This window comes from Rhinoderma darwinii, chromosome 5, assembly GCF_050947455.1.
Source record: "Rhinoderma darwinii isolate aRhiDar2 chromosome 5, aRhiDar2.hap1, whole genome shotgun sequence".
In the NCBI taxonomy this organism is placed as follows: Eukaryota; Metazoa; Chordata; class Amphibia; order Anura; family Rhinodermatidae; genus Rhinoderma; species Rhinoderma darwinii.
This window is the reverse complement of record NC_134691.1, coordinates 110148080-110162908: the sequence shown is the minus strand read 5'-3', so window position 1 is coordinate 110162908 and position 14829 is coordinate 110148080. Positions and strand designations below refer to the sequence as shown.

Sequence of the window (14829 nt, the reverse complement as noted above, 5' to 3'; positions counted from 1 at the left end):
CGTTCTTGCTAGTTGGCTCTTTATAAGGGTGTTGGCACTACAGATAAAGACATTGTGTGACAGGTTTTTCAATAATGTTGCAGGGACAAGTTCTGGTGCTGTATAACAACTGTCAATTTTAAATGATGACTGTGTTTTATTTATTTATTAAAATAAAACAGGACTCATTTTGCAGCAGGAAAATCTGCCTCAAAATTCGATTTGGAATTTTGAGGCAGATTTTCCTCTGCATGCACGCCGATTTTCACTGCGTTTTTCGCCCGCGCCCGCGAAATATGCTTTCTCTGCCTCCCATTGATGTCAAACGCCCGAAGATAGGACATGTCCCTTCTTTTTCCCGCGAGCCGTTTTTTTCGCTCGCTGGAAAAAACGCCTCCGCCTCCCATTGAAATCAATGGGAGGCATTTTTGGAAATTTTTTGGCGCGTTTTGTGGCGCGGTTTCCGCGTCAAAAAACTCGACAAAAACTTGTGAACTCCCCCTTAATGTCTACAATACTAAAGCAAATTCTAAAATGGGCACAAACTGAGCGCCAGGTCTTCTCCTGCATGTACTTCATTTTTGTTTGACAACATTTTGTCTTCAGATAATGAAAAAAAAGTCTCTCAGTTAAGACTTATACGTCACACCCTCAATCTACCTCCATGATACCTGTGCCAATGCCCCTTTGGACAAAAAACCTAAAAAAAAAAACAAATCTGATAAATATGCAGACATTCACCTAAGATTTTCCTGGCCCACTTACTCCATTTTTGCAGCTGAGACAATGTAACACGTTTTGGTCTTTAAAATATTTTTATTAATGTTTAAAAACAGAATTTTGGCTTATGAGAGTGGAGCACATGTACAACAGGTCATACCTTAACCCCTTAAGGACACAGCCTGTTTTGGCCTTAAGGACACATCCAATTTTTTCAATTGTCACTTTATGTGGAAATAACTCAGGAATGCTTTTATGTATCCAAGCGATTCTGAGATTGTGTTTTCGTGACATATTGGACTTTTTGCGAAAAATTGCAAAGATTAGCATTTTTTTAAATTTAAATGTATCTGCTTGTAAGGCAGATAGTAATACCACACACAATTGTTGCTAATTAACATCCCCCATATGTCTACTTTAGATTGGCAGCGTATTTTGAACATCCTTTTATTTTTCTATGACGTCAAGGCTTAGAACTTTAGCAGCAATTTCTCACATTTTCAAGAAAATTTCAAAAGGCTATTTTTACAGGGGCCAGTTCAGTTGTGAAGTGACTTTTAGGGCCTTATATATTAGAAACCCCTGATAAGTCACCCCATTTTAAAAACTTCACCCCTCAAAGTATTCAAAACAGCATTTAGAAAGTTTCTTAACCCTTTAGACGTTTCACAGGAATTAAAGTAAAGCAGAGGTGAAGTTTACAAATTTCATATTTTTTTTGCAGAAATTCTTTTTTAATCTATTTTTTTGTAACACAGAAGATTTTACCAGAGAAATGCAACTCAATATCTATTGCCCAGATTCTGAAGTTTTTAGAAATATCCCCAATGTGGCCCTAGCGTGCTTATAAACTAAAGCTCCGGCCTCAGAATCAAAGGAGCACCTAGAGGATTTTGGGGCCTCCTTTTTATTAGAAAATATTTTAGGCACCATGTCAGGTTTGAAGGGCTCTTGCAGTGCCAAAACAGTGGAAATCCCCCAAAAGTGACCCCATTTTGGAAACTACACCCCTTGAGGAAATTATCTAGGGCTATAGTGAGCATTTTGACCCTGTAGGTTTTTTGCAGAAATGGTTGGAAGTAGGCCGTGAAAATGAAAATCTACATTCTTTCAAAGAAAATGTAGGTTTAGCTAATTTCCACAAGGACTAAAGGAGAAAAAGCACCACAACATTTGTAAAGCAATTTCTTCAGAGTAAAACAATACCCCACATGTGGTCATAAACGGCTGTTTGGACACACGGCAGGGCTCAGAAGGGAAAGAGCGCCATTTGGCTTTTGGAGCTCAAATTTAGCAGGAAATGCTTGCGGAGGCCACGTCGCATTTGCAAAGCCCCTGAGGGTCCAAAACAGGGAAAACGCCAAAAAAAGTGACTCCATTTAGGAAACTACACCCCTTGAAGAATCCATCTAGGGGTGTAGTGAGCATTTTAACCCCACAGGGGTTTCATAGATTTTATTAGAATTGGGCAGTGAAGATAAAAAAAAATCCTTTTTTTTCAATAAGACGTAGCATTAGCACAATTTTTTTTATTTTCTCAACAAATAAAGGAATAAAAGAAGCCCCAACATTTGTAAAGCAACTTCTCTGGAGTACGGAAATACCCCATATGTGGTCATAAACTGCTGTTTGGGCACATGGCAAGGATCAGAAGCAAAAGAGCACCATTTGGCTTTTGGAGCACAGATTTTGCTGGATTAGTTTCTTGGCACCATGTCGCTTTTGCAAAGCCCCTAAAGAAGCAGTACAGTGGAAACTCCCCAAAAGTGACTACATTCACGAAACTACACCCCTTGAAGAATTCATTTAGGGGTGTAGTGAGCATTTTGACCTCCGAGGTGGTTCATAGATTTTATTAAAATTGGGCAGTGAAAATAAAAAAAAAACTATTTTCTTCAATAAGATGTAGTTTTAGCTCAAAATTTTTCATTTTCTCAACAAATAAAGGTAAAAAAGAACCCCAACATTTGTAAAGCAAGTTCTCCCAAGTACAGCAATACCCCATATGTGGTCATAAACTGCTGTTCGGTCACAGAGTAGGGCTCAGAAGGGAAGGAGCTCCATTTGTTTTTGGACTACAGATATTGCTGATTGGTTTCTAGGCGCTATGTCGCATTTGAAAAGTCCCTGTGGGCCAAAACCATGGATCCCCCCCAGTAGTGACACCATTTTAGAAACCACCCCTCAAGGTATTCACCTAGGGGTGTAGTGATCATATTAACCCCACAGGTGATTGGCAGAAATTGGTGAAGAGTGAAGATGGGATTTTTTCCATAGATATGTCTATATTTGGTGCCCAGCTTGTGCCACCGTAACAAGACAGCTCTCTAATTATTATGTTGTGTTTCCCGGTTTCAGAAACGCCCTACATGTGGCCCTAATCTTTTTGCTGGACATTCGACCAGGCTCAGGAATGAAAGAGTACCATGTGAAATTGAGGCCTAATTTGGCAATTTACAAAGTATTGGTTCACAATTGCAGGGCTCTGATGTGACGTAATAAAAGAAACCCCTGAGAAGTGACCCCATTTTGGAAACTGCACCCCTCAAGGCATTTATTAAGGGGTGTAGGGAGCATTTTCATCCTACAGGACTTTTCCATGAATGATTGCGCTGTGGTAGGTGCAAAGTAAGAATTACATTTTTCCCTAGGTATGCCATTTCAGTGGCAAATATGTGGTGCTCAGCTTGTGCCACTGGAGATACGCACCCCAAATTGTTAAAAGGGTTCTCTCGGGTATGGCGGCACCATTGGGCACGCTGTAGGGTTCAGAAGGGAGGTATCGCCATTTGGCTTTTGGAGCGCAGATTTTGCTTGGTATTAGATTTGTTTGGAGTTTTACTGGTGTTTCCGTTTATAATGTGGGGGCATATGTAAACAGGGTAGAGTACATCAGGGGCATAGTCAGGTGGTATAATAATAGGGTAAAAAAAAATTATAAAATAATCTATAGATGTGTGTTACGCTGTGGAGCAATCCTTTCTGCACAGGCCGGTGTCACGCTGATAAATCTCCTTTCTTATCCTCCTTTTGGTCCACACTCTGTATCTTTGCAGTTTGGGGAATTTTGCTGGGAAGTGTTGTCCTGGTACAATACGGGTGCCCTCGCTTCCAGCAGATATGTTTGGACCCTCCCCTTCCTGGTTCCCTAATTTTAGGGGCCTTGATAATTCGCCACTTGAAACAGAAGAAATGTTCCCCTCGGTCCTGCACAGTTGCATATTTTTGGTTTCCTGAAATATTGGAGCCTTAACTAATTTTATTTTTTCATAGATGTTGTGACTTGAGGGCTGTGTTTTTGCGAGACGAGCGGTAGTTTTTATTGGTACCTTTTTGGGGTACATGCGACTTTTTGATCACTTCAAGTTGTGAGAACCATAACTTTTTAATTTTTTTTGTCGACAGAGCTGTATGAGGGCTTGTTTTATGCAAGATGAGTTATAGTTTTTATAGGTACCATTTTTGGATACATGCGACTTTTTGATCACTTTTTATTTACATTTTTGGAAGACAAAGTGACCAAAAAAACAGCAATTGTGGCTGTATTTTTTAGTTTGTTTTTTTTACGGCGTTCACTGTGTGGGATAAATAACATAATATTTTTATAGTTCCGGTCGTTACGGTTGCAGCGATACCAAATATGTAGGGCTTTGTTTTTTTCAATAATAAATGATTTGATAAGGGAAAAAGGGCGATAGTGTTTTATGTTATTACTTGAAACTTTTCTTGTATTTTTTACAACTTTTATTTTTACACTTTTTTTTTTTTTACACTTTTCTTTAGTCCCACTAGGGGACTTGATGCTCCAACTGTTTGTTTTGATTTTCTAATACATTGCACTACCTATGTAGTGCAATGTATAAGAACTGTCAGTTGTTCACTGACAGCAAGCCAATCAGGCTCCGCTCCGGAGGGGCCTAATCTGCTTCTGTAATGGCAGACAGGAAGCCATTGTTAGGCCTCCTGTTTCCATAGTAGCAGTCGCTAGCCTTGCCATCTCATGACAGGCTGCCGATTTGCTGCATACCGCTAAGATGCAGCGATCGCATTGGATCGCTGCATCGAAGGGGTTAATGGCAGGAATCGGTGCTAGCTCCGCTTCCTGCCGATACATCGGGGTGTCCGCTGTAAACATACAGCGAACACCCACTGCTAATGACACCGGCTCAGCTTCTGAGCCGGAAGCTGAGCTGGTGCCATCTTGCCGATGGTACCAGAAGCCTTTTAGGCCCCGCCGACGAGCGGGGCATAGGAGGAATTCATTGCTGGCAGATCGGGAGCTAAGTATTAGGCCTCCAATCACCTTTGCAGCAACCGGCTACCCAGCGAACACGTTGCTGGGCTGCCGGTGGCAAAAAACTCTTCACATGCTGCGATAACATACAGCTGGCACCTGCCGGTGATGGTGCTGGCTAAGCTCATAAGCTAGCTCCATCTCCTTAACTGTACGTGATTTTGCGGGAAGGGGTTAAGCAGAGCTTCAGATCATTTTTGAACTGTGTAAAGTGTAGGTGGCCTGAGTGACATGTAAATATCTATGTATATGCATGGAGTATGTTTATTGCTAGCAATGTTTAATATTTAAACATTTTATTAACTGTATATTTTTGTTTTAATCTACAGGAGCTGAAGTAACGTACCAGGAGATCTGAGGCCGGTATGATCGCCACTGGAGGTCTGTTGAGGATCTCTGCACGGAAACAGGATCCTCTCAGAACAAAAAGCCAACCTACAAAACGCAAGCGAAAAGCAAAAAAGAAGCGCAAGAATGATGTGGTGGTAGTGAAAGGCAAACTTAAACTTTGTTCTATTTCTGGGTTGATTGCGCTATGTGGAATTTTAGTACTTCTTGTTGGAATTGCCATGGCTGTTATGGGATACTGGCCAAAAAGTCATTCAGTTTATCATGGAACTCTAGGGACCAATAAAGCCAAATTTTCATCAGGGGATACAAATATAAGCAGTGCTAATAAAAACCTATCCTGGAGCCATCACAACAGTAAAGGAGCTAATATCTTTAAAGTAAATGACACAAACGTAAGGAGTCGACAGCAAAAAACATCTTCTAGGTCTTCTGGTTTTCTTGCAGGTCTGTTTTCTGGATACTTGCACTCGGATAATCTTAAAGTCTTTGGTCCTCTAATAATGGGCATTGGAATATTTCTCTTTATTTGTGCAAATGCAGTTCTTCATGAAAACAGGGACAAGAAAACCAAGATTATCAATCTGAGGGATCTTTACTCTACAGTGATTGATGTTCATGGCTTGAAATGTAAGGATGGAGCTCCACTGAATGGCTTTGTTAATTATGTGCAATCGCGGACCATGGATGGGAAAGGTGGAGATGCTTTTGGGGCTTCAATGTTAGCCAAGAGCTCTTGGCACTCTGCTCTTGGTGGTGCAATTACATTCTCTCCTCCAAATCTTAGGGAAACAAGGACGTCTTCTCCAAAGGTACATCGTCATTCAGCAGAGAACTCCAACATGAATGAGGCAGTATATAGTATTTACAGAGAGAGGTCAAACTCTGCTTTACCATTTGCCAGAATTTCTGGGAGGGGGTGTGAAAATTATTCTCTTTCAGGATCACCCGATTTGAGGTGGGGTAGAAGCAGCACAAATTCCATCGTTAGCCATTCCCTCAATGCATTTACATTGCCCATTGTGAAGTTAGATAGCGGTGTCTTGGAGAAGAAGGAAGAATATATGGAAGGTAGAAGTGCCAAAGAAGTACAGAAGGGAGAGATTGAATTAAGTTTGAAAAATTTTAGCCATGTAGACTTAAATTGGGAAATTCCTAAAACTTATAGAAAACTACCCTTAAGGCGCCAGAGCACAAGCTGTCTGCCAGACTTTAGGAGACCTATGTCACCTAGTCTACTGTCAGACTTGGGTAGCCAGTCTTTAAGTAGCACAGATTTAGACTGTAGCCTTTTGGTGAGAGCTTCTCCATTTGGCAAAACAAAACCTGCAGTTCTTGTGGATTCTCTTACAAAAGCACCATTAATAAGAAGAGATTCGCAGAGCTCAGGGTCTGACCAATCAAGCAATAAGGGCTACATCCATCTGGAGGAGGCAGGAACCTCCTTTGAGTCTATAGACACCTCAGCCAATAAATCCCAGGACTGTGAGGATACCAAGACTATAGACATAGACATTCCCTTGGAAGATACTAGCACAGAACATGTAGTACATCCTCCGAAGCAGTACACTAATAAAGAAAAACTGTTGATGCTCTCGAGGTCTCATGCTAAATCAGAAGAAGATAATCTAGATAATACAAGTATTTAAGGCACAAATGAAATTATAGCAAAATCCCCTCTGAGATTTATTCACACAAAGTTCCGGAATATGCTGTTTTACATGGAGCTTGCCAATATCCAAAGATCTGCAGTGTCAACAGTTGTCATACGTATTGATAACCGTCACAAACATCTGATTGTAACTGTATGTATGATTGAAACCAAACTGTATTAATAAACCTTGAACTAGCCCATCTTAAACTCTTAATATAAAATGAGATGGATTATTTTGACAATTGCTGTGCACTTCATTTTCGGCTATGGTAGATCTTTCTCCTGCTGATGGCATGTCAGTACTGTAATTGCTTGGTTATGGCAATTTAGTTTGGCTTACTCAAATGCTTAGGCAGCAAGTCTGTCTACTTACTGGATTAACCGAATTATTTTATTTTTGGAGAAGCTATTTTAGAAGTTTTATCACTGCTTTGTTGACAGAATATTCAATTACATTTTAAAGATGGACAAAGGACAGGTTGAATTTGTTTTTGTGGGACCGTTCGATTTATTCAGATTTTTATTTTCAAATATTTTGAACCTCCTGTTATACATTGTTATATTGGGTGTTATGGTTATAAAATTACTGACAGCATTAATAATAAAAAAAACTTTTAAGAAATGTTTACATTTAACTATATTACATGCACCAAAATGTATTTTTGTTAACTTTTGTTTCTATTTTTCTTAACCTCTTGCAGTATTTTAATAATGGCATGATGCAAACAATTGTGCTTAAAGCAAGGAGACTTGAAATGCAGAGTATATAATAAATTAGAGATCTTTTTGCTAGCTACCATAGATTTTAATTTCTTTACATGGGAATTAAGTTAACTGCATGATAAAATGTATTTTTTCTACATTTCATATTTACTCAATGTGGATTTGCATCACTGGCCCATTTGTCAGAATGTCAGCCTTTTGATGTTTTCTATTATCAAGAGTCTTTATAATAATAACAATAAAGCAATTAAAATAAATTCTTTTACTACAAAAATGTACAAAAGTGTTATTACACAAGAACACATTATGCATTGAAAATGTGTGCTACAGCGACACATTATGTGAAATACACAATTCAGCCATAACAATAAAACCACCTGCCTAATATTTTGTAGGTGCCCCTCATGTTGCAAAAATATCTCTGACCCATCGAGGCATGAACTCCACAAGACCTTTGAAGGTATCCTGTGGTATCTAGCACATTAAGTCCTGTAATTTGCGCCGTGGGGGGGGGTTGTCCATGGATCGGACTTATTTTTCCCGCACATCCCACAGATACTCAATTGGATTGGGATCTAAGGAATTTGGAGGCCAAGTCAACACCTTAAACCTTTAGTCATGCTCCTCAAACCATTCCTGAACATTTTTTTGCTGCCTTTAGGGAATACCATTGCCATAAAGGGGTGTAAATGGTCTGCAACAATATTTAGGCAGGTGTTACACGACAAAGTAATACATGAATGCTAGGACTAAAGGTTTCCTAGTAGAACATTACCCAAAGCATTAAACTGCCTCTGCTGGCTTGCCTTATTCTGGTGCCATCTCTTCCCTAGGTAAGCGATGCACACACCTGGCCATCCTCATGGTATAAAAGAAATGTGATTCATTATACCAGGCCACCTTCTTCCATTGCTCCATGGTCCAGTTTTGATGCTCGTGCCTATGTAGGCAATTTTGTTGGTGGACAGGGGTAAACTTGGCCTACACAGCCCCAAACCAAGCAAGCTGTGATGAATTGTATGTACTATCATAGCCAGCATTAACTTTTTTAGAAATGTGTGCTACAGTAGCTCTTCTGTGAGCCTTGTGCACCCATGGCCCTTTTACCGGTTCACGATTTATCCTGGCTTGGGCCCCTTTTTGTAGGTACTAACCACTGAATACTTGGAGCAACCCAAAAGGCCTGCCATTTTGGAGAGGCTCAACCAGTCGCCTGGCCATCACAATTTGGCCTTTAGTCAAAAGTCACTCAGATCCTTACTCTTGCCCATTTTTCCTGCTTCCAATACATTAACTTCAAGAACTGAATGTTCACTTTCTGCCAAATATATCTACCTCTTGACAGGTACCATTATAATGAGATAATCATTGCTATTCACTTCACTTGTCAGTGGTTTTAATGTCATGGCTGATTGGTGTATATTTATAATGACATTTAGACTATAGCTAAGGTTATCAATAACCACCTTTTAAGAAAACAGGTCTTCATTTTTTCTATGACATGTCTTGACGTTTTAAAGGTAGAATGAACTATTTAACCATTCAAGCTGGTAAAGTGGTTGCCAGGTGACAAATTAATTCTAGGCTAAGTAAGATTTTTGCTGTCTTCACATCGGTGTAATGTTCCATCAGGGTCTTTGATGGCAATAATAGCATAGTCAACAGCTTTTATTGCTGTCAAAAACACCAGAAACCTGACTGATCTCATATCACAACTATTTTTTTCTGCCTCTTCCCCCCCCCCCTCTCTCATTTGAAAAAGTGATGACGTGAAATGTAGTGATGTGTGCTTAACAGGTACTCTATTTTACGAGTAACCGATTTGGTCCAGGCCGCTGTTGGGTCACGTTATCTCCTTTCTGACCACCCAAATCCTACAGTAACAGTCTCTCAATGCAAATCTGTTAGACTCACATCGAGGCTATTATAGACTTGCATTAAGAGAGTGGCTTCTGGTTTCTACAGCAGATGCTGCAGGATTCAGGGAGTCAGAATGGAGATCATGGGACCCAACGGAGAGCCAGAACAGAGCAGCTACCAGTCAAATAAAGCAGCGGTTAAGTTAATACACCTCCCTACATTTCACTTCAACACATTTTCATACAGGGGACTGGGGGGTTAAATAAATTAGCCAGAGTGCTTCTTTAAAAAAATTAAGTCATGGTGGTTTTGTGAACAGAGGTTTTTCAAATTACAAAAGCCATTTTATATGTAATGTTATATGTAAACTTAGAGGTTGGCCAAGATTAGAAAAACATTGCTACTTTTTGACTAAAACCTCCACAGGTGTCCACAGCTCAGCTGCAATACTAGACACAACCAGTGGATAGGTGGGGCTCTGTGTTTTGTAGAAAGCAGTCATGTTTTTCCAATTTCTGGTCAATCCTTTTAATGTATTTATAGCTATTGTATTTATTTTTCATACATGTTTTTTATGTTATAAGTAGACTACAGTTAATAAAATAAATATTTTATATAGTAAACCACAACTAAATATTGATTGTATACAAAAATATATTTTTAGTATGGTTTGGTAGAGAAATGAAGATCCTGGGTAAAATAGAAGTTCCTTTGGGATGTAGTTGGTTGAAGTACAATAATCAAGAAAGGAAACTAAATTATTGTTACCTCCTAAATGCATAAGCCTACCATTCTATGTTATGTCATCTTTATTTATAGGTCTTCCCTGTGAAGCAATTTATGCTTGTATAATTCATGTTATGTGTCACATGTTGAAGCACTTACAGCACTAAGCTTACAGTAGTTAAAGGGAACCTGTCACCAGCATTTTACCTATTGAACTCTACTTACCCCTTGCTGGCCGCTACTGTCAAAAGTTAATTGCCGTTATCCCCTATGCTAAACTCCTCCTCCTAATAACAATCTGCAAACCTTTTGTGTCTTTTATGGTAATAATACGTCAGCCTCGTTCGTTCCCCTTTTTGTCCGCCCATCGCTGAATACTGGCCCGCCCTGAATACCAAAATCTTGTCATGTATAGTCAGATAACTTCCCCTTCTTCATCCGAGCCTCAAATCTAGTTGTTGCGCATGCGCAGCTATGGTGTTATGTGCGCACGCACCAGAACCCGACACCGATGCACACGCGCAGGATTTCGTGTGTGCTGGGGGGAGATGAGGAGCTGTCAATCAAAAGTAAGGAGGCGGGATTAACTCGGAAAGGCTTGAGGAATGAAGATTTGACTCTTCTCAAATGAAGATATGACTCTTATGCTCATTAGCATACGGCACAGGAACACTAAAAAACTGAATACTAAAGGTACAGAGCTGACTTAGAACATAATTATAGGTTACATAAAAATTATTTTTCACCCACTTCCATCAGGTATTGCTGGTTTAACAGGTGAAATGCTAGTGACAGGTTCCCTTTAAAGAGTTGTCCCAATTTAGAATTAAACCACCCCCACACACGGGCAATCAATTGATTGCCACAGACCTGGATTTTCTAAATCCTGATTTATTACCAGGGGAAGCTCCAAGCAGCCATAATGTAGCATTATGTGCCCATTTAAAGGAGAGAGTGGGAGCAGCTATTTGCCGTATCTCTGCTCCGGCTCAGAAGCTGCTCTTTGCGGTGTCTGTCAGCTGGATCTTGCACTGGAACCGGAATTCATCAGGTCGAACACCTCTAAGTTCACAACTTAGATGTGATCGATAACAGGTTGATCCTGCATGTCCGAGACACACAGGAGTCGCTGTTACCAAAGCCATCAGTCCTGCTGACCTGACAGATTCGGGTATGAACGTAAAAGATACAGCTTCCATGTATGCAGGATACCTAGAAGCTGTTCATCAAAAAGTCAAATTGTTCTTAATTAAAAAAAATTACAAAGTTGTTTCAAATACCATGATAAATTGTTTTATTAAAAAAATAAATAATAGCCTGCAAAGTTCCCTGAAATGTGCATTTTATTTCCAAACGCTGTTATAGAATGTTCGTTATGTATATAGTGTATAATGTATACTTTATAAATATAGTTTACTTGGTGTTAAAGATTAACTTCTTTATCCACAGCATATATTCTACCACCCTAACCCCCTGCTGGAGTAAGTATATGCCACAAATGAATTCCTTCCCTGAGTTCCAGGGCCTTAGCTGTTGAATTCAAAATAAACTGCCTAAAGAAATTCAGTGTAAATTTCAAACACTGAGTAAATAATAAAAGGCATAGTAGGTTTGAAATACTTTACTTGATTTTCAGTTTCTTAAAGTTGATTCCAGGGACTAAAATATTTTTGGCCTATCCTAAGGACAGGCCATCAATATTTGATCGGTGGGGGACCAACCCCTGAACCCTCCCCAATAAGCATAATGTTTACTTATTGTTTTCTCAGGCACAACAGCAGGGGCTGGTACTTACGCTCAGTCCCTTAACCCCTTAAGGACGCAGCCTAGTTTTGGCCTTAAGGCTCAGAGCCCATTTTTCAAATCTGACATATTTCACTTTATGTGGTAATAACGTCGGAATGCTTAAACCTACCCAAGCGATTCTGAGATTGTTTTCTCGTGACACATTGGGCTTCATGGTCGGGGTAAATTTTGGTAGATATATTCAGTGTTTATTGGTGAAAAAATTGCAAAATGTAGAGAAAATTTTGAAAAAATTGCATTTTTCTGAATTTAAATGCATCTGCTTGTAAAACAGACGCTTATACCACCCAAAATAGTTACTAGTTCACATTTCCCATATGTCTACTTTAGATTGGAATCGTTTTTTGAACATTCTTTTATTTTTCTTGGACGTTACAAGGCTTAGAACATAAACAGCAATTTCTCATATTTTTAAGAAAATTTCAAATGCCTTTTTTTTAAGGTACCTTTTGAGTTCTGAAGTGGCTTTGTGGGGCCCTTGTATTAGAAACCCTGATAAAACACCCCATTTTAAAAACTAGACCCCTCAAAGTATTCAAAACAGCATTTAGAAAGTTTTTTAACCCTTCAGGCATTTCACAGGAATAAAAGCAAAGTGGAGGTGAAATTTGCAAATTTCATTTTTCTTGCTGAATTTCAATTTTATTCATTTTTTTTCTGTAACACAGAAGCTTTTACCAGAGAAACACTACTAAATATGTATTGTCCATATTCTGCAGTTTTTAGAAATGTCCCACATGTGGCCCTACTGCGCTCGTGGACTAAAACACAAGCCCTAGAAGCAAAGAAGCACCTAGTGCATTTTGAGTCCTCTTTTTTTATTAGAATATATTTTAGGCAGCATGCCAGGTTTGAAGAGGTGTTGAGGTGCCAAAACAGTAGGAATCCCCCAATAGTGACCCCATTTTGGAAACTACACCCCTCAAGGAATTCATTTATGGTTGTTTTTACCATTTTGACCGCACAGTTTTTTCACAGCACGTATTTGAATTGGGCTGTGAAATGAAAAAAAATTTAATATTTTTTCCAATAAAATGTCATTTGTGATCAAAATTTCTTATTTTCACAGGGAACAAAATACCCCATTTTGTTGCCCAATTTGTCCTTAGTGTGGCAATACCCCATTTGTGGTGATAAACTGCCGTTTGGGCCCATGGGAGGGCTCAGAAGGAAAGGAGCGCTATATGTTTTTTGGAGTCCAGATTTTGCTGGATTGGTTTTCGGATGCCATGTCGCATTTGCAGAGCCTCAGAGGTATTAAAGCAATGGAAACCCACCAGAAGTGACCCCATTTTGGAAACTACACCCCTCAAGGAATTCATTTATGGGTAATGTGACCATTTAAACCCCATAGTTTCTTCACAGAACTTATTTGAATTGGGCTGGGAATTAAAAAAAATATTTTTTTTCCAATAATATGTAATTTTAGCTCAAAAATTCTTATTTTCACAAGAAATAAAATACTCCATTTTGTTGCCCAATTTGTCCTGAGTGCGGCAATACCCCATTTGTGGTGATAAACTGCCGTTTGGGCCCATGGGAGGGCTCAGAAGGAAAGGACCACCATTTGGCCTACTGGGGATTTTCTAGTGCCAAGTCATGTATGCAGAAGCACCTGAGGTACCAGTACAGTTGAAACCCGCAAGAAGTGACCCCGTTTTAAAAACTACACCCTTAAGGCATTCATCTAGAGGTGTAGTGAGCATTTTGACCGGAGACCTACACCCCATAAACTGTAATGTGGGTTCTCCCGGGTATGGCAATACCCTACATGTGGCAGTTATCAGCTGCCTGGGCACACAGCAGGGCTCAGAGGTGAAAGACGAGGGGGGATAAGCTGTGCGGAGTGCATCAGGGTAAGTAAAATTGGGGTAAATTATAAACCAAGGGATGTATGATAAATTTTAAAACACTCTTTCATACAGCGCTCTGGTTATTCGGGACACGTGTCACATTGATATATTGTGTCATCCCTTATCGCCCTCTTATAGCAGACTTTGCACCTCTTTTGACTTTTTCCCTTCTTGCCAGTTTGGGGAACTTCTCCTGGAAAGTGTTGCCGCCCTGGTACGATGTGTGTGGCCCCGCTTCCAGAAGTACTGGGTGCCCCCCCTTCTTGGTCCCTAAAGATTAGGTTCTTGATAGTCACCTCTTGAAATTCCAGGAAAGTTCCCGTCTGGCCTGCACATCGACGTAGCATGTACGCATTGTACAAAGCCATCTGTATGATGTGCCCGGCCAGCTTCTTATACCACACCGCATGGCGCTGTAGGGCTTCAGGATTTGATCTTACAAGTCCATCCCTCCCATGTACCTATTGTAGTCCAGGATGCAGTCTGGTTTGGGGGTGGCCTTTCCTTCATATATCCTAAACCTGTAGGTATACCCTGATGCACTCTCGCAGCTTATACATCTTCACGCCATACCTTGCCCTCTTACCCGGCAGGTACTCGCGGAATTGAACCCTCCCTTTAAAATGTACCAGGGACTCATCAATAGAAATACACTTCTCAGGGGTGTATGCTTGGGAAAACCGGGCACTGGAACGGTCTAATAGGGGTCTCCGTTTATACAAACGGTCAAAACTGGGGTCATCTCGGGGTGGGCACGGCTCATTATCAGTATAATGTAAGAAGCGAAGTATTGCCTCATTTATTTATTTTTTTAGGTTCCAGTTCAGTTCTGAAGATGCTTTGAGGGGCCCATATATTAGAAACCC

At 40.0% G+C, this 14829-nt stretch overlaps 1 protein-coding gene across 3 annotated transcripts in view; it reads left to right on the top strand.

Annotated features, from left to right (window-relative positions):
- Nucleotides 1–11619, top strand: part of TMEM200C (transmembrane protein 200C) — a 154626-nt gene extending 143007 nt beyond the window's left edge. For all 3 annotated transcript variants that reach the window (XM_075826404.1, XM_075826403.1, XM_075826405.1), the window contains one exon: nt 5323–11619. In XM_075826404.1, the coding sequence (XP_075682519.1) occupies nt 5359–6990 (1632 nt within the window). In that variant the 5' untranslated portion in view covers nt 5323–5358 and the 3' untranslated portion in view covers nt 6991–11619. The remainder of the gene's footprint in view (nt 1–5322) is intronic.
- The last annotated feature ends 3210 nt before the right edge of the window (nt 11620–14829 follow it).